Source organism: Setaria italica, chromosome IV (genome assembly GCF_000263155.2).
Source record: "Setaria italica strain Yugu1 chromosome IV, Setaria_italica_v2.0, whole genome shotgun sequence".
Taxonomy (NCBI): domain Eukaryota; kingdom Viridiplantae; phylum Streptophyta; class Magnoliopsida; order Poales; family Poaceae; genus Setaria; species Setaria italica.
The window spans coordinates 8,488,852-8,507,532 of NC_028453.1; the positions used below are offsets into that span (position 1 = coordinate 8,488,852).

At 50.1% G+C, this 18,681-nt stretch overlaps 2 protein-coding genes across 2 annotated transcripts; both read right to left on the reverse strand.

The window, feature by feature from the left end:
* Positions 1-296: 296 nt before the first annotated feature.
* LOC101766505 lies at positions 297-2,514 on the reverse strand. Its single transcript, XM_012845208.1, has 5 exons — positions 1,479-2,514; positions 1,192-1,377; positions 921-949; positions 361-490; positions 297-301 (listed from the first exon to the last, which is right to left on the reverse strand). The coding sequence occupies exons 1-5, from the start codon at positions 2,512-2,514 to the stop codon at positions 297-299; spliced, it is 1,386 nt and encodes a 461-aa protein (XP_012700662.1).
* Positions 2,515-8,131: 5,617 nt separating this feature from the next.
* On the reverse strand, positions 8,132-8,887 carry LOC101766925 (glutathione S-transferase U10). Its single transcript, XM_004966777.1, has one exon. It carries the CDS (start codon positions 8,885-8,887, stop codon positions 8,132-8,134), a length of 756 nt encoding a protein of 251 aa, XP_004966834.1.
* Positions 8,888-18,681: the final 9,794 nt, after the last annotated feature.

Consider the following 18,681-nt stretch of genomic DNA (forward strand, 5'->3'; position numbering starts at 1 on the left):
CTACATGCCGAGATATGATAATTCGGTTGGAGTGTAAGTCGAGGCAGCGATATCCCTTGTGGTCGGATGAGTAGCCAAGGAAGACACAAAGTGATGAACGAGGGGCCAATTTATGTAGTGCGGTGGATGATAAATTGGGATAACAAGCACACCCAAAAACACGAAGATGTGAATAAGTGGGATGTGTGCCGTAGAGAGCATAGAATGGTGTCAGGCCATCAAGAGTCTTAGTGGGGTGACGGTTTAGAAGATATGTGGCAGTGTGGAGGGAGTCAGCCCAGTAGACGGGTGGAAGACTAGCCTGAAATAAAAGCGAGCGCACAATGTTGTTAATGGTGCGAAGGGCACGCTCGGCTTTACCATTCTGCTGGGAGGTGTAGGGGCACGACATACGAAAGAGGACACCATGGGAGAGGAAGAACGTGCGGGCCGAAGAGTTGTCAAACTCACGACCGTTGTCGCACTGGACGGCCTTCACGATGGTGCCAAACTGTGTACGAACATAGGCAAAGAAATTAGAGATAGTGGCAAATGTATCGGATTTGAGGCGAAGCGGAAATGTCCAAGCATAGTGAGAAAAATCATCAATAATTACGAGATAATATTTGTAACCAAACACGCTAGCAATAGGAGAGGTCCAAAGGTCACAATGTATTAAATCGAATTTATGAGTAGCACGAGAGCTAGATAAACTGAAAGGGAGGCGAACATGGCGCCCTAACTGGCAAGCATGACATATATGTTCATGTTTGGGTTTATTACAAGAAATAGCCTGGGTGCTAATAAGTTTGGACAATGCTTCTGAACCAAGGTGGCCGAGACGACGATGCCACAGGGTGGGTGTAGAGGTGGCTGCGAAGACTGGTGTTCTGCTGCTGGTGGACGGGAAGAATGGGTATAGATCCCCCGTGCTATTGCACCTGGCGATCACGCTCCGTGTTTGTAGATCCTTCACAGAGAGGCCAAATGGGTCAAACTCGATAGAGCAATTGTTATCAATGGTGAACCGACGAACAGAGATCAAGTTCTTAATAATGCTAGGGGACACTAAAACATTATTTAGAACAAGAGGGCGTTGTGGTGTAGAAAACGAGTATGAGCCAGTGGAGGTGATGGGTAGGAGAGCACCATTACCGACAATAATAGAGGAAGGATCGGACCAGGAGGGTGAGCGAGGAGACGAGAGAATACCAGAGTGGGCGGTCATATGAGAACCGGCACCAGAGTCAGCATACCACTCGGTGGGTGTCGACGGCGGCGTCAAGGTCATTGTGTTGAAGTTGTTGACGAGGGACGCTTGGTCGAAGGAGCCACCTGCCATGGGGTTCCATGCCGCGTACTGCGGCATCGCGCCGGCCGAAGAGGAAGCCGAGGAGCCTGCCACCGGGCCATAGCTGAAGCCAGGGGGCAGTGGTGGGAGCTGGTAGTACCCTCCGTGGTACGGTGCCATGTGGAGGGCCGGCTGGGGCTGCTCGAACGGCATGTATGGGGTCGCTGCAGCTGCTGTCCAGGAAGGCCGCCGAAGCCGTGTGGCCAGAGCTGGAGAGTGTCGGACCAGGGGTTCTGTCCTGGCCGAACAGCAGGCTGTCCAGCGCCCTGCACGGCGCCGTTGGGGGCGCCCTGGCCGGCGCCCGCCTTGCCGTTGTTGGTCCCGCCGTTGCCGCCGCGTCCCCTGCGGCGGTTGCGGGAGTTGTTGGAGTTGCCCGTCCCACTGCCCTGGACACCGGAACCACCAGAACCAGTGCGTGGCGGCTGTGGTTTTGCCGCGAGCAGCGCCTGAGTCTCCGACGGCGGTGCGGGAGTGACGTCGTCGTGGACGTCGTTGACATCGATCTCTTCGAGGAGCAGCAGGGTGCGTGCCTCGGCGAACGTGGGGAAGGGCGCGCGCATCTTCAGGTTGGACACCATGTGCCGGTACTTCCCATTGACGCCGCGTAGCAGGGTGAGGACAAGCTGCCTGTCGCCGATCGGATCACCGAACTCCTTGAGGGATGCCGCCATTGTTTCAAGGCGACGGCAATAATCGGTCACTGAGAGATCGCCTTGCCGGAAGGAACGGAACTCAGCCTCCAGCAGCAGTGCACGCGATTCGCGCTGGCCGAGGAACTCGTCTTCGAGGAACAGCCAGGCAGATCGGGCAGTGGGATCACGGATCAGCAGGGACTGTTGCAGATCATTGGAGACGGTGCAGATGATCCAGGTGAGGACGCAGCTGTCCATGGTCGCCCATGCCGAGCGATCGGGGTAGGCGATGTCGGTGAGGACGTGCTCCTTCAGATTGTACTTGCCGAGCACAATCAAGAAGAGAGGCCGCCACCGACCGTAGTTGTTGGACGACTTGTCCAGCACCAGGGTGATCGCGCTCTTGATGTTGTGGAGTGCGATCGCCTGGGCGTGGAGGGTGGTGTTTGCCGCCTCCTTGGCGGTGAGGGCCTTGTCGAGGGCCTCCGCCTCCTCTTGCTGTTTCTGCTCGGCGGCAGCGGCGGCGGCGGCGGCGGCGGCGTCACCGGCCATTGGGGTTCCTGGCGATGGGGATCGGCGGCAGGAAGAGTAGGAGAGGGGCCTGGCGAGCGTAGCTCAGCGGCAGGCGAGGGGATCGGCCGGCAAGGAGCTCAGCGGGGTGGCCGTGGGTGGGTGGAGCCGGCGAGCGGGTGCCCTGGCGGCGGCTAGGGTTGAGCGGAAGCGGGTCGTAGGAACGACTCGCGTGATACCATGATAGATTGTATAATGCACGATGTATTCCTCAATAGCAACAGTTGTATACATATAGACCACATGGGGAGCCGAATACGGCAGGCCCATGGGCTGTGACATGCTTACAATCCAACAGTAACAGCGTGTGGGATGAGGGAATCTACTGAGGCGTTTAGTCCCAGTTGAAAACACCAACCGGGACTAAGGGCGCTTTAGTCGCCTCGTCTCACCAACCAGGGCTTTTAGCCCCCCCCCTCCACCTTATCTTCTCTCCTCCTCTCCCTCTCTTCTTTATCTTGTGCACCCTTTCTTTTCTTCCTTATCTTGTCTCCTCCTCCTCTCCCTTTCTTCTAGGCGGAGCGGCAAGGGGCACGAGCGGCGTGGGCGGGCGGGCCGAGCTGGCGCGGCGCCAGCGGACTTAGGCCTAGCGGGCGAGCTTGAGGAGGTGGTGCGGTGGTCGAGGTGGAGCTGCAAGGCCGCGGTGGGAATAGGCAAGACGGCGGGGTGGCCCATTTTTTTTATTTTTTTAACATTTTTAGTTCCGGTTGGTAACACCAACTAGAACTAAAAGAGGATTTTAGTCTCGGATGAAATATATGGGACTAAAGAGGGGTACATTTAGTCTCGACAGATTAGTTCCCGTTGGATTTTCGAGATCTATACATCTTTCTAACCGGAACTAATGCTCACTTTTCCACCGGTGGTTGCAAGGTTAACTCTGACTGACACCAGCAGTGGCTAGCTTGGAAGAAAAAAGGCTGGACGAAAGAGACGACGAACATGTCCGAGGGCGTCATCACACGGTGAAAAGATCTCCGGAACCCCGGCCTGGGTGAAGTGCAAGTGCCTGCTCACGCTGCAGTCGCCGTCGACGACCGCGCGCGCGCGGAGGGGCCGCGCCGGAGCCCGGCGTGCGTGGCTGATCGGTCATCACCATTCGTCAGGTGGTCCGGTGGCGTGTTTTCCGGCGGATGGCAGTATCGCGACACGACGGGGGCATTATTATTCGCCTGTTTTCTTGTGGGGGATCGGAGGAAAACAACGGGTCGACGGCGGGCGTTCTTTCGCCCGATGCAAGACGCCGCCTTTCTGCGGTCAGATTACTGTCGTTTGGAGCTTTGTAGTAGCTCATTTCCCCGTCAGACGGAGAAAGTATAGTAGATCGACAGGCACGTAAGCTCCCAGAGCTTTCCTTCTCACCTACTTTCTTCGCTCCCCCACTGACGAGCGGCTCGGATGCGGCTGGCATGTTGGTCTCAGGTGGGATCAGATGATCCATGCATGTGCAGCTTGTGCACTGGACTCTGCCACGCTAGCATGATTGAGAATCTCGATGCTAGTTTTTTCTTTTATCACATTTTTTTATCACATTATACTACCTCTGTTCTCTACCCGATGTCAAATTGAGCTTAACCAATGTCAAATGTCTTGAGCTATCCAATGTCAAATATTAAATGATAGAGGGAGTTTGAGTTTACGATCTGGATTGTTTGGACTGATTTTACGATATGGCTAGTGCTTTTCTATACGACGATTCCACTTGTTACTATGGCCCTGTATGGTACGAAGAAGACTTCGATTCAGGATGCGTCATCTTGACGACCTTTGCTTCCGATCGAGTGCCCCTAGCTACCTGCTTTTTTCCACGGCATGATGGCGAGGGAACAGGAAACACATGGCCACACCCAACATGGAATTTTTGGGTTTTCACGTGCTCCTCGTGGATTTGTCTTCGGTTTTTCAGAGGCCACGTACATTCCTTTCGATTCTGTCCTGGATACGACATGGACGAACCAGGTAATGGAGGAGGAGGACAACTAAGCTAACACAAGTTCGTCCATCAATGGGAGTTGAGATTTTTAATTATCCTATAAAAGAATCTGTTTTTGTTGATTATACTTATCCTGAACGAACAGTTGCAACAGATGATCCAATCTTAGTTCAGCTTCGCCCCAACTAGAAATCTGAGTCAACGCACACAGCCACATGTGTGCAGCAATTGTTTGCTGGCTCCAACTTCATCTCCGAAGAGACCCATCTCTTTAACCTTTCCCGAATTAGCCTGCATCTTCATGCACCCGGCCGGCAGCATGAGTAGGTTAGCACTACGTGATGCACATGATGAAGCGCGACAGTTGCAGTTCATCTCGAAAAGGAGAGAAAAGATCGATTAGTGATACATCTCGAAAAAGAGAGAAAAATACCGATAAATAATATATCTCCAAGAATAGAGAAAAGATTCATGCATGATAAAATTCATTGTTTCTTTTGATCTTTTCCCGTTTTCGCATTGGCACGGCGAGGAGCCACGCGAGCCGCACAGCGCAACCGGCAAAGTGGGGGGAGCAGCGGCAAGTGGGAAGGCGCGCTCGAGCCCACAGCCATGGGGCACCGCTCCTCTCCCTCTCCGAGAATATTTGGGTCGGAGTCGGCGACCGAGAGCGACGGGAGATGCACGCCCTGGCACAGTGGCACTGCCCCGCCCGGGAAAAAACATGGCCTCGCGGGAGACCTCGCGATCGGCCGCGCGCACCACCGCGGCGGCAGTGCGCGCGGGCGTGCCGTCGCGAGCTGGTCTGATCGGTTTTGACCCGGCAGCGGCCGGCGTCGCGACGGCAATCGATCGTATCGTCCGGGGGCCGCGCGATGGGTCAACACGATCGCGGCGGCAGCGGGTAGCTTCTCCTTTCCCTTCCGCCCGGTGGTCGCGGCCGCGATCGAGTGAGTGACACGAGGATTATTCGCGTGCGCATTGCTCGATCGGTCGCTGCGTCACTGTGGCTCTGTACAGGGTCCAGGACGACGACAAGGCGAGGGAATGGGTGAACGGAAGGGGAAAGCTGAATGAGGTTGGAATTATGACTGTACCAGGTCAGCCCGCAATGTTTTTGACCTACTACTGTCGCTGCGCACTCGCCGATCGAGGACTTGTTTGGATCGTCAGTTCAGGATCCAATCCAACGACTGATCGGATTACGAGCTGTTCCTTCATGCTTTCGAATAAGCAGACCTGTCAATATGTTGGCCTGTTGGGCAGGCCACATGTCGTGCTCTCGTTTGTGCAGGCCTGCAAACGCTGGACAGCATTGTGCTTGCGCACGAGAGGAGACACAGACACGAACGCCCTTCCTCATTTCCCTCCCTCGCCAGAAAAAAGAAAAGGGCACAAGCCGGGTTCAACGGATCATCAAGCCTAGGGGGCAGCCCCTCCTGAACTACTCTTAAAAAAAATCATCAAGTTGATAAAAAAGAATAGTACTTCCTACGTTTCAAATTATAGGTCGTTTTAATTTTTTTATTACGCATCTAGATATAGTGTATCTAGGTGCGTAATAATATTTATGAACTTAGAAAAGTCAAAACGACCTGCAATTTGGAATTGAGGGAGCAGTATCTTTTAATCACTGTGCTGCGTGATAATATGGCTTCACGTGACAGTTCCTAATAGCAATCGGTTGACCTGCTACAGCCTCCCGGGGCGCGCCTGTGCCATGCTCTGTGCAGGAGATGCCAGATCAGATGCATGCCTGAACAAATCCTGCAACTAAACAGTGCCAGCCACATACCACTAAACACAGTAGCTTGCGATGCGATGCATCAAGTGTGTCTCGCTGGTACACTGCTATCTATGGTGCACTTATGCACGCATTATTGGGCTAAAATATTTGGGCTTTGCGCAGAAGGTTTCTCCCCGTCCGGTTTCCATCATGTCTGTCGGCCTTGGAGGGTGTATGGTATGGGGCTTCTTTCGGCATCAGCAGCCACGGCCATCAGGCGTTGACTGTGCGCTGTTCTCCTCGATCGACATGGCTCTGCGCTGTTGGATAAGAAAAGAGTAGGGATGGGCTGTGGCCTGTGGGGGAGGAGTTGTTCTCTCGGCATCCGCCTCCACTGTGCGTGCTTCTTCGGCAGCCGCCGTCCGGCCGGCCGGCATGGCTTTGTGATGCCGGTAGGGCGGTAGATTAGATGGAGGGTGGGCAGCAGAATCACGCGTGTTTTTTTTTTCTTTCGCAGTGAAGTGACAAGACAAGTCAGTCGCGCGCGATTTCTGAATCAGCCCGCGTGGGTAGTGGGCTAGGACCTCCCTAAGGCCTTTTGCTCGTTATCTTTGTGGGCCGGGACTATTTCTTTTGCGTTAGCCCGTGGGCTCGGCGCCCAAATTCGAAGGCCTGCTTCCATCCAGTTATCGTTGTTTTGTTCGGTTCCTTCTTCAACATCCTTCATCAACTGCCTACTAAACGGAGGCATGTGAAAATGGAGCCAAATTTTGTCCTGCGGTAGCGACGGGAACCATAATTATTCCTTCCCGTTTTAAACTATAAATTGCTTTAATTTTAGTTTAAATTAAATTTCTCTAATTTTGATCAAATTTATAGAAAAATATATAAATATCTCCAACATGAGTATATCTATAAGCTAAAGAATCCATGGATTTCTTAAACTAGACCTAAAACACGAAGTTTGGTAAAATTTACTCAAAACAAATTAGACTCATACAAAATGAAACGAGGGAAACTACTACCAGCAAATGGCCTAGTTGGAACTCCTTTAAGTACCGGTTGTGCAACCGGTACTACAAGTTCGATACTAAAGGATTCTTTTTAGCACCGGTTGAAACAATCAGTACTAAAATGATATTAAAAAGTTTTAAAAAAAGAAATCTCGGCCCCCGTCCTCAGCCCGCCACCCTCTCCCCCGCCGCAGCCCTCCACCCTCTCCCCGGCCCCGCATCCCACCGCCGTCGCCACCCCACATCCCACCGCCGTCGCCATCCTGCCGACGGCCCCTATTGCCCGCACCCCGCCGCCGCTCCCATCGCCCTCCCGCCCGCCATCCTCCCACCTCTCGCCTCCCACCTCTCACCGCACTCGCCCGGCCACCCTCCCGCCACTCTTTGCGCTCCTGCCGCACCTGCCCGGCCACCCTCCCGCCACCCGTCGCCCTCCCGCCCGCCCGCTCATCGCCCGCTGCCGCCTCACCTCACCCGCCGCTGCTCCTCACTGCCGAGGAGGTGCTAGCGGCACAGGAGAGGAAGGGGGCTGGCGCTGCACTGAGAGAGAGAGAGAGCGGTGCTGAGAGAGAGAGGAGAGAAAAGAGAGGAAGGAGAAGAGTGGTACTGCTGAGAGAGAGGAGAGAGATATAGGAAGATAGGATGGGAGCGGGTACCATGGGGATGGCCGGCGGATGACTTTAGTACCGGATGGGATCCAATTCTAACTGGTACAAAGGTGCTGGACGAAAGGCCATTTCTCCGATAGTGAACTTCAGCTCTCATGGCTACAGTCTATGGGATGCTGGAAGCAAACAGCCGCTTGGACATAGGAACACGTTTATACAAACTTACAAAGAGAGCAACTGAGCAAGGTGCCAGTGTTCTTGTTAGACATGTCCAGATTCCCTCGGCCTCGGTCCGCTGAAGATCAATCACAGGCAGAAATCAAGCACGCACGCGTGACGCGGTCGCGGCCGCGGCGCGAGACCTCGCCTTCCTCTCGAGGAGCCGCGCGAGGAGGAGCTCGTGCGGCACGGTGGTGCCGAACCCGGCGGCGAGCTCGTCGAACGCGGCCACACTGGCGTGCACCCGCGGCATCGCCCCGGGCTCCACGATCTCGACCCCGGAGACGGCGGAGAGCACCCGGATCCCCGCGGCGCACGAGCCCACTATGACGTCTAGCAGCCCGGGGCTCCGCCCGTGCACGAACGGGCCCTCATCCTCGCCGTCGCCCCCCCGGAAGTCCTCCGCAACCCCGGCCTCCATCACGGCCATCCGCGCCTTCACCTCCCTCGCCAGCTCCGCCCTCTCCGCCTCCGCGTCCGCGAGCACCACCGCGCGCGACAGCGGCGACACCTCGTCGTGGAAGAACCGCGCCCAGAACCTGGCCGCGGCGCGCGCGGGGGGCTCCCGCGGGAGCAGCGCCGGTGGGTACCCGCGGGCCTCGGGCCACGCCTCGTCGACGTACTCGATGATGACGAGCGACTCCGCGAGCGGCCGGCCGTCGACGACGAGGACGGGCACCTTCCCCCCGTGGACGGGGTTAAGGCGCAGCAGCGTCTCGCTCTTGTTGTCCAGGTCATCCTCCACGTACTCGTACGGCACGCCCTTGAGCACCAGCGCGTTCCGGGCCATGGCGGCGTGGGCGCTGCCCCAGGCGCCGTACACCTTCACCTCCCTGGGCTCCGTGGCCGTGGCCATTAGCGGTGTGCTGTGAGCTGTTGTGAGGTGTCTCCTGCTTAATCAGTGATCTATGAGCTATTAGTTCTAGTAGCTACCTAGTTTCCTCGCCGCTTTAAGGTAAAGGAATTTGTTTTGTAATCTCGACACATGACATACGTGGTTGTAACGTTGTCAACTTTTGCGGTTGATCTTTTAGATTAACTAAAACATGATCTTAACATCTAGAACATGAACACGTCTTAGAAAAAGTTTAGTGATCAACTGACGGTAACGTTGTGCGACGAGTCAGCCATCTCAATTGGGGCAGTGGTCGGTGAAGGGGACACCGGTGTTGGGGTACTGCGTAGTTGATCTCGTCTTCCTTCTGGCCTCCACCTTGACTGGCCAAAGACGGCAAGAGTAGAACGACGGCGGCCTTCAGATGGCTCCAGCACCGTCGGGATCGGGATGGCGATATAGGATGGCGTGCATGGGTTTTGAAGTGCGTTGGACCATCAAAACCAGCCGGGCCACCCTCTTTATATAGCGCTGGGCGATCTGGGGTCGCAACCACGAGTTGGTTGCGCCTCCGATCAAGGCGTGAGGCAGCGCGTCGCGAGTCTGAGTAGTCAGGAGTTTTTTTCCCTTATCCTCTTCCTTTTCTTGGTCTTTTTGACCACCTCTGAAATTTTCCAATATTCTCCCCTTTGACCTAAAGGCCTATAATTTATGCCATTCTTAAAGCAGAATTATGCAGGGAGACAACGTGTGACAATGGTGATTAAAATCCCACTGTGACATAGTTGCCCACAATGTATAAAACTACCTATCATAATGGAAGATGGTTGTCTTATGACACTCCAAGATCACAGGCTATCCAATAATCCCATGCCGGTAACGTGTTCACTGAATATAATGGGAGGTAACCCTTTTGTTAATGGATCCACAAGCATTTTCTTAGTACTTATATGCTCTAACTCAATAGTGTGATTTTGGATTCTATCTTTCACAATAAGGTACTTAATCTCAATGTGCTTTGCAACATCACTTGACTTGCTATTATTCAAATAGAAAACTGCTGACTTATTATCCCACTATAATTTTAGTGGCCTACTTATGTTGTCTACCACTCTTAATCCTGGGATGAAACTCTTAAGTCACACAACTTGCCCCACGGCTTCATAACATGCCACAAACCCAGCTTGCATTGTTGATGCAGCTGTCTGTGTTTGTTTGGAGCTTTTCCATGATATAGCCCCATTTGCAAGTGTGAATACATAACCTGACGTGGATCTTCTAGTATCAATACAACCCACAAAATCAGCGTCTGAATAGCTGAATATTTCTAATTTCTCAGTTCTCTTATACGCAAGCATGTAATTCTTATAACGCAAAGTTTTCTTAACTCCTTTCCAGTGGCCTATTCCTGGATTAGATTGATATCTTCCAAGCATCCCACAAATAAAGGCCAAGTCAGGGTGCATACACACTTGTGCGTACATTATGCTTCTAACAGCTGAATCATAAGGAATCATTCTCATTTAATCAATTTCTAATTGATTCCTGGGGCTTTGGAATGACCCAAACTTATCACCCTTAACGACTGGAGCAGCTGTGCCTGAACATTGGTGCATATTATACCTTTTAAGGACCTTCTCTATGTAAGCTCTTTGAGAGAGTCCCAATACACCTTTGGACCTGTCTCGGTGAATCTCAATGCCTAAGACATAAGTGGCATCACCAAGGTCCTTCGTGTCAAAGTTTGATGAGAGAAAACCCTTCGTCTCATGCAGCACGTTCTTATCGCTGCTTGCTAATAGGATGTCATCCACATATAGCACTAGGATGGTTATAGAGCTCCCCTTGGTCTTAACATATATGCAATTGTCCTTCTTGTTTTCAATGAAGCCAATTCTCTTAATCACTTCATCAAACTTAAGGTACCATTGTCTGGACGCTTGTTTCAACCCATAAATGGATTTTCTTAGTTTGCATCCCATATGTTCCTTGCCTTTCACAACAAAACCTTCCGGTTGTGTCATGTACACATTCTCATGCAAGTCACCATTAAGGGACGTAGTCTTAACGTCCATCTGATATAGCTTAAGATCATAATGAGCTACTAAAGCCATAACGATTCTAAATGAATCTTTCTTTGAGACATGTGAGAAGGTTTCATTATAATCGACTCCTTCTACTTGTGCGAAGCCCTTTGCCACGAGTCTTGCTTTGAATCTTTCGATTTTCCCTTTAGATTCATATTTAGTTTTGTAGACCCATTTACAACCTACTGTCTTGGCTCCTTTAGGAATTTCTACTAAGTCCCATACTCTATTTGCTTCCATGGACTTCAACTCTTCTTCGATGGCTTTGCACCACTTATGCGAGTGCTCACTTTTTATGGCTTTCTTAAATGAGTTTGGGTCATCCACCTTCCCCATGTCGTGTCCCTTTTCACTTATGTACACATACTCATCGAAAAGGGTGGACTTCCTCTCACGCGTTGACCTTCTCAGAGGCTGTGGTGCTTCTACTTGAGCAGGTTCTTACTAAACCACCTCGGGCTCATCAGCGACCTCCCCTTGCAATACATCACCTACCACATCTTCACCTTGATGCTCACTTATCACAGGCGCATCTACATTTTCACTTGTGGTAGGTGTTACTTCCACATCTTCTACCGGAGGTTCCACCACCTAAGATGTAACTGTGGTATAAGGCATAGGAGCATAATAATCCTGACTCATGGGTAATGGCTCATAGGTCCGAATCTCCTCAAGATCAATTTTCCTAACCTTGGTGCATCCAATTTCCTCTAAGAAGACAGCATGCCTTGTCTCTACAAACTTAGTGGTATGCTTAGGACAATAAAAGTGGTACCCCTTTGACTTTTTTAGATATCCAATAAAATAGCAGCTTTCGGTCTTAGGATCTAATTTTTCAAGTTGTGGATTAAATATCTTTGCTTCAGCTGCATAGCCCCATACATGTAAATAATTCATGTTGGGGTTCCTACCTGTCCAAAGTTCATAAGGAGTCTTAGGGATTGACTTACTAGGAACACGATTATTAATGTGTGTGGCAGTCTTTAAAGCTTCCATCCATAGACTCACTGGCAGCGTAGAATTACTGAGCATACTACGCACCATGTTCATAAGGGTGCAATTTCTTCTCTCAGCAACACCATTTTGTTGAGGCTCACCAGAAGTGGAATACTGTGCTGCTATGCCATTATCTTGGAAAAATCTGATAAAGGGTCTAAGAATTTGTCCATATGTGGAGTGTTTCCCATAATACTCCCCTCCCGTGTCAGATCTTACCACTTTGATTTTTAAGTCATGCTGATTTTCTACTCCAGCTTTAAAGATTTTAAACTTATCAAGTGCTTCAGACCTTTTGCGTATGGGATAAACATATCCATAGTGGGAGAAATCATCAGTGAAGGTAATGAAATAATTATAACCATCCATTGATCTTACATTAAATGGACCGCACATATCAGTATGAATTATTTCTAATATTCCTGAACTGCGCTTAGCTCCATCCTTTTTAATTTGTTTTGCAAATTTTCCCTTAATGCAGTCAACGCATTGATCTAAGTTAGAGAAATCTAAGTTTGAAAGTATCTCTTCTCTAATGGGACGCTCCATCCTCCCCTTCAAAATGTGATCTAAGCGGAAATGCCACAATTTCGACGAAGTCTCAATATTTCTCTTTCGCTTATGGTTGACATCACTTACATTCATCACAGAAGAATTAATACTTAGAGGCAACAAGTAAAGCTTATCATGTAAAGGGGCATGACCAATAATCTTATTGTCAAAACTTATTACACACTTGTTGTTCCCAAAGTTGCATGAATAACCATCACAATCTAACGATGAAACAGAAATCAAGTTTCTCTTAAGCGACGGTACATAAAGAACATTATTTAAATGAAGCTTGAAGCTATTGTTAAGTTCTAATGCGAGATCCCAGCATGAATCCATTTGCAACTCTAATGGCATGAATCCCCTTTCTTATAACCCACGCGCCACTTAATCCACCATCTACTTTAATGAAAAATCAATCCTCCATGAATGGTTGCACCAGAATCAATCCACCATCTACTTAATGGAAAATCAACATAAAGGGACTCATTAACTATAGAAATAAAGTCATCATTACCGTTTTTGACACACCATTCCTTAAACTGATCATAGTGCTAATGTGTCCAAAGCCCTTATAGTGATGGCATTTATGACCCTTAGACGAAGATGATTCATCATTCTTTGGAGGAGGTCGATAAGGCTTCTTATTTTTCTTTATTTCTTAAAAGAGATGATCTGCTTACTTTTGCCCTTATTCACCTCGTGCCTAATGAGGTTGGTAAAATTGCACTTCTCAGATCTTAGCCTTTCTTCCTCCTGACTGCACTTCGCGATTAGTGTAGGAATATCCCACTTCGCGACGCTGCCATTATAGTTGATCTTGAAAGAATCAAACACTAAGGGCAACAAAAGCATGATGTGTAAAGAAGTATATCATCACTAAGAGGGCACTTCAAGTCCTTGAGCTTATCCCTTAGGGGCTCATGATGTGCTCCCTGACATTGCCTTACCCATTATACTTAGTGTTCATTAATTTAGACAGGAGGGTGCTAGCATTAGCCTTAGTGGAGCCTTTGAAATACTCCTCAACCTTTTCCATAAAGTGTTTGGCATTTTTGGGATTTTTCTCGATAGCTCCCCTTATTGCCGGATTTATGGTCTACTCTATTATCATAAGGGTCACCCTGTCTGATCGCTCCCACCGCTCCTTTTCTTTCTCATAGGCAGCAGTGCACTCAGGAAGGGAAGTATCATTATCCTCTTGAGTAGTAGGAGCAACAGGAAGGTCCTGTCTCATGTAGTGGTCCCGATTCATAATGCATAGGACCAAGCAAATCTGATTCTTCCAGGTAGTGAAGTTGTCTCCTTCAAGCTTCTCTATGCCATTGATAAAGCTCATGACGCTAGATGGAGTCAAGCCTGAATGAATGAATTTTAATAAGTAATGATGACAATAATAAGCAATGAATTTAATCTGCGTTGGCTCGATTAAAAAATATAAATAAACAACTTTGCATCACCGTTGGGTAGAAGCAAAGGCAAAATGACATGATTAAAATGACATGAAATAATTTTGCATCACCGTTGGGTAGAAGAAAAATAACTTAAAACTTAAGTAAAAATATTTATGGACAACCAATTAATAACAACGTTGATCAGAAAATTAATTATATGCCCAAATAAACAGGAAATAATTCTGAATAAATTTCATGTTGGTTCTTTTGACTCAGAATTGCATCTCTTAAAATTAGTTTAATTATGCGCAACTTAGCACAATTAAAACAACTAAAATAAGAGCACAGGAAAAAAAATTTAAAGGATAAGCTACGGATGGGCCAGCACAACTTAAACTAGCCCAGACTCAAAATTTAGTCCGCAGCTACCTCCCTTTATTAGCCCGAAACAACCCAGGTGCGCATAGCCCAACTTAAGCGCAACTAATGGCCTAGGCTTAGAATCGGCCTGCCAGCGGCCCATCTTCACCTTGTCCAAAACCCAGGCAGCTCAACTGGGCTCGGTCCACGTTGACGCACATGCAAGCAACCCAACTTGGCATGCCAGCAGCTCGTGCGAGCACGCGCAACAACTCCTCACGCGGCCCATCTCTTTTTCAGCGCAGCTCACTCAGCAACAGCTCGGCGTGCATGGCGGCGGAGCCGCGGCCCAGCTGGCGCAAGGTGGCCCAGCACGCACGGCGGTGGAGCCACGACCCAATTGGCGCAAGGCAGTCTTAGCCCAGGTAAGGTAACGACTCGCCTCAGCTCAGTGTCTCTTGGTGGCCCAACCAAGACCAACCCCGCCCTCAACCCACCTAGGCTCGGAGCCCAGCTGTCGCCGCACCTCATCTGAACCGTTCATCCAAGATGGACGGCTGAGCGGCTTTCTCAGGGGATCAAAACCTCGGAGCGGTCGTCCCCCGGAGCCCTAGCTCCATTCTTCACCTGCCACCGCAGCCTCTCACCTCCGCACCGCCGTTTCTCCTCTCCGCCTCCTTCTTCCCCAACCCCGAGCAGTCCGCCGCCGGTCAGGAGCGCCGCCGTCCTACCACCAGCACCTCTGCGAGCCCTCTTGCCATCATGCCCGTGCGACCAAGTCGCGTGGCACGTTGTCGGGGGGCTCCGCTGGAGTGCTTCATCACGGCAGGGCGGCCCAAGCATAAGGGCGCGGCCGGCCTCAAGTCCGGCGATGGTTGCGGCCAAGAACTAAAGGCCACTCGACAACTGGTGGGCGGATCTGATGCCGTGGGTGGAGTCGACAAGACGGCGCAGAGGGTCGCCGGCCATGATGTGGTAGGGCGCATGCGGTAACTCAAGTCGTGTGCACCTATGCTACTCTGATGGCTGGCCGGGAAGGTGAGCGTCATCCATGAGCGGCGAGCTGACGGTTCGCGCAACGACAACCAAGTTTCCTAACCCTAGGGTTAGGATTCTGATTTGGGGATCTTCTTTGGGGTCTTCTTAATTCAGCTTGAAATTTGCCTGACCCCCTCCTTCTACATGCTTTTGCGCATCTTAATTTCATGATGTGAGTGCTTAGCTACATGGATTGTAGCTAGACAATGGGAATTTGGGTAAAATCAGAGAAGAACTAACCCTAATAACTTAACTTAGGCATGAAATTGAACTTAATTAACCTTGAGTTTAGACTTAATTTGTATCTAATTCGGCCTTAGACAACTTAACAGACCAAGATAGTAACTTAAACTTGACTAAAGCCGAACTAAAAGGGTACTTAATTTCTTAATAAAACTTGAAACTAACCCTAATCTGGTACTGATAGGCTGATTTAGGCACTGATTCACAACAAATAGGATCTAATCGACTAGATTCACATGCATTTCTTACTCAGAGACTCATGGCATAGATTGAATTGCACACTGACGAGGACAATTAACTTAATTGCACATTAAAATCTAGTCGGCAAGGCTAAATGCATCTTAAATTTGATCTTAGGGTTCATGCTAGATGCGATTTGGCTTAACTAATACCAAATTTAGGAATCTACATCACTTAGATTAACTAAAATAGGATCTTAACATTTAGAACATGAACACATCTTAGAAAGAGTTTAGTGATCAACTGACGGTAACGTTGTGCGACGAGCCATCCATCTCAATTGGGGCAGTGGCTGGTGAAAGGGATGCCGATGTTAGGGTACCGCGTAGGAGATATCGTCTTCCTTCTGGCCTCCACCTCGACTGGCTAGGGATGGCGAGAGTAGAACGGTGGCGGCCTTCAGATGGCTCCAGCGCTGTCGGGATCGGGATGACGATGTAGGGTGATGTGCGTGGGTTTTGGAGTGCGTTGGACCATCAAAACCAGCCGGACCACAGCTGGGCGATTTGGGACTGCAACCACGAGTTGGTTGCGCCTCCGATCAAGGTGCGAGATGGCGCGTCGCGAGTCCGAGTAGTTAGGAGTTTTTCCCCTTATCCTCTTCCTTTTGTCAGCCTTTTTTACCGCCTCTGAAATTTTCCAATGGTTCTTGTTTGACGAGTAGACACACTTAGTGGAAGACGGATAGCGCTGACGATAGAACTCAGAAGCAAATGGAACAGGTACAGCTAGCTAAGTGTCGATTAACTTAATCTGAGTGCTCGGGCTCTGATCAGAACGGGCGATCAACTGGCCTGTGGCCACTTTCCAATTGGCCCGGACAAGGTGTCCTGCACTTTTTTTAATAAGATGAAAGATACTCCTTCCGTCTTAAATTATAAAAATTGTTTTGATTTTTAGATTCATAAATTTTGTTATAAATTTTGTTATGTAATTAGATATACCCTATGTCTAGATGCATAATAGTATCTATGCATCTAGAAAATTCAAAATAACCTATAATTTGGAACGGAGGAAGTAGGATCTAATTTTTACCCAATCCAAAGCCATGGTCGCCCGATGAGGTTAGATATGGAATAATTCAAGTTTCTCGGATGGAATATTCACCCAATAACTAAGGAAGGCTGTAGTGGTAGAAAGGGGGCTGTGGCGGAGCATAGGAAGAGTTGCACATGTACTCATTGTCGGCAATACACCTATGAGTCTATTGGGAGGATTGGATAGTTCTACAATACTGGACTGTACACCAAGATGTATCAAACATGGAGACTACGGTGCAGGATGGCGTGATCTACATAGCGGACAAGGACTAGTCAAGGATTAGGAAACTACTCGTAGCAACTAGATTAGGACTCTCTGGTCGAATCCGACTAGCACTCTTGTACAACAACCGACCTGTAACCCTACCCCCGACAATATAAGGTGAGGCAGGGACCCCCTCCAAACATCTTATCAATCAATACAATCAACTAACACACAGGACGTAGAGTATCACGCGATATAAGTGGCCTGAACATGTCTAAATCATGTGTTCGAGTTCACCTTCATGTTCTTGGTCTTCGGCGAGCCCCACGCACAAAACACTACCTCGGGTACCCCTCGGTAGGTTGCCGAATTTAAAACATCGACACTCACTGCTATGGAAGGCACATGTATCTTTATGAGACTAGGTTGATAGATTCTTAAGTTTACAAAGTTACCGTAGGCGTATCGCTATCAACAGGGGCGGATCTGGGCCCCGGGCTGCCCGGGCTGCAGCCCGGGGTGAGGCCCAAGAGCAGTGGAAAACTTCTTCATAAAAATAGTATAAAAAAGCATTTTGGCCCATTAGCCCACCCCGAAGAAAAGTTAGCCCAGGCGCCCAGGCGGCCCAACACCTCCCGTTGGCTGTTGCCCTAGCAGCCTAGCACTGCCTCCGGCCGGCCCATGTGCACGTGCACGGTGCGGCCTCCCGGCTCCCCCAACTCCAGTCCTCCTGCTCGACTCGCCTCCAGGCGCCCGGCCGCCCGCCCAGCTCGCCGTCGTCCACGCGCCGCCCTCCCGCGGCCCCGGCGCCCCGCGCGCCGCGCCCTTTGCCGGCCGCCCGCGCGCTGCGACCCCACCGGCCGCCCACGGCCCCGCGCGGCCGCGCCCTTCGCCGGCCGCCCGCACACTACACCCCCTCCGGCCGCCCGCGGCCCCGCGCGGCCGTGCCCCCGCCGGCCGCCAGTGCGCCGCCACCTGCGGCCCCGCGCGACCGCGCCCCCACCCGCAGGCCCGCCCCCCGGCCCCCGCCGGCCGCGCAGCGCGCCCATGCCCGGCGGCCGCCGGCCGGCCCCTGTTCTGTTCACCTATGTCTATTGAAATTGCTCCCCTGCTCCGGTATGTAATTTTTTTTGAAATTGCTATTTCTATGCAAAGTAATGATAATGAATATTTCATTTCATTGATTTGAGCAGGAAGTATTTGAGTCTTAGTTTGCAATTGCAACATTTCATAATCATAACTTAGAATGGAGAAATACTATGCTAAAAAGAGTAGTGCCGAAAGTGTAGAGAGCCGGGTTGAGCAAAAAAGACCACGGATTGAACTTGATATGAGAGATATAGTTGCTGATCCAGGAGAAAGGAAGCCAATTGATAATTTTCATCATGACATTAGGGATGAGGCAAGGAGAGCATATCTACAAATAGGTCCATATAGGCCAGCTGGTCATAAGTTTCCAAAAATGAAAAAAGATGGTAAAGGTAAATCAAGAGGATTTGTTGGATCATGGTTTGATCAATTTGATTGGTTAGAGTACAGTGTAGCCAAGGATGCAGCTTATTGCTTTTATTGTTATCTCTTTAAGCCACAACAAGCTGGGTTTCATAGTAATGATACATTCACCAAAGTTGGATTTAGAAATTGGAAGAATGCAAAGAATTGT

What these genes read in the sequence shown, in the direction of transcription:
- LOC101766505 (XM_012845208.1), bottom strand. Translation starts at nt 2,514, where the DNA reads ATGGCCGGTGACGCCGCCGCCGCCGCCGCCGCCGCTGCCGCCGAGCAG. An exon ending in GCAGCGACCCCATACATGCC is followed by an intron (nt 1,378 to 1,478) that starts GTTCGAGCAGCC and finishes GCCCGGTGGCAG; the next exon opens with GCTCCTCGGCTTCCTCTTCG. An exon ending in ACACGGAGCGTGATCGCCAG is followed by an intron (nt 491 to 920) that starts GTGCAATAGCAC and finishes GTTCGTACACAG; the next exon opens with TTTGGCACCATCGTGAAGGC.
- LOC101766925 (XM_004966777.1), bottom strand. Translation starts at nt 8,887, where the DNA reads ATGGCCACGGCCACGGAGCCCAGGGAGGTGAAGGTGTACGGCGCCTGG.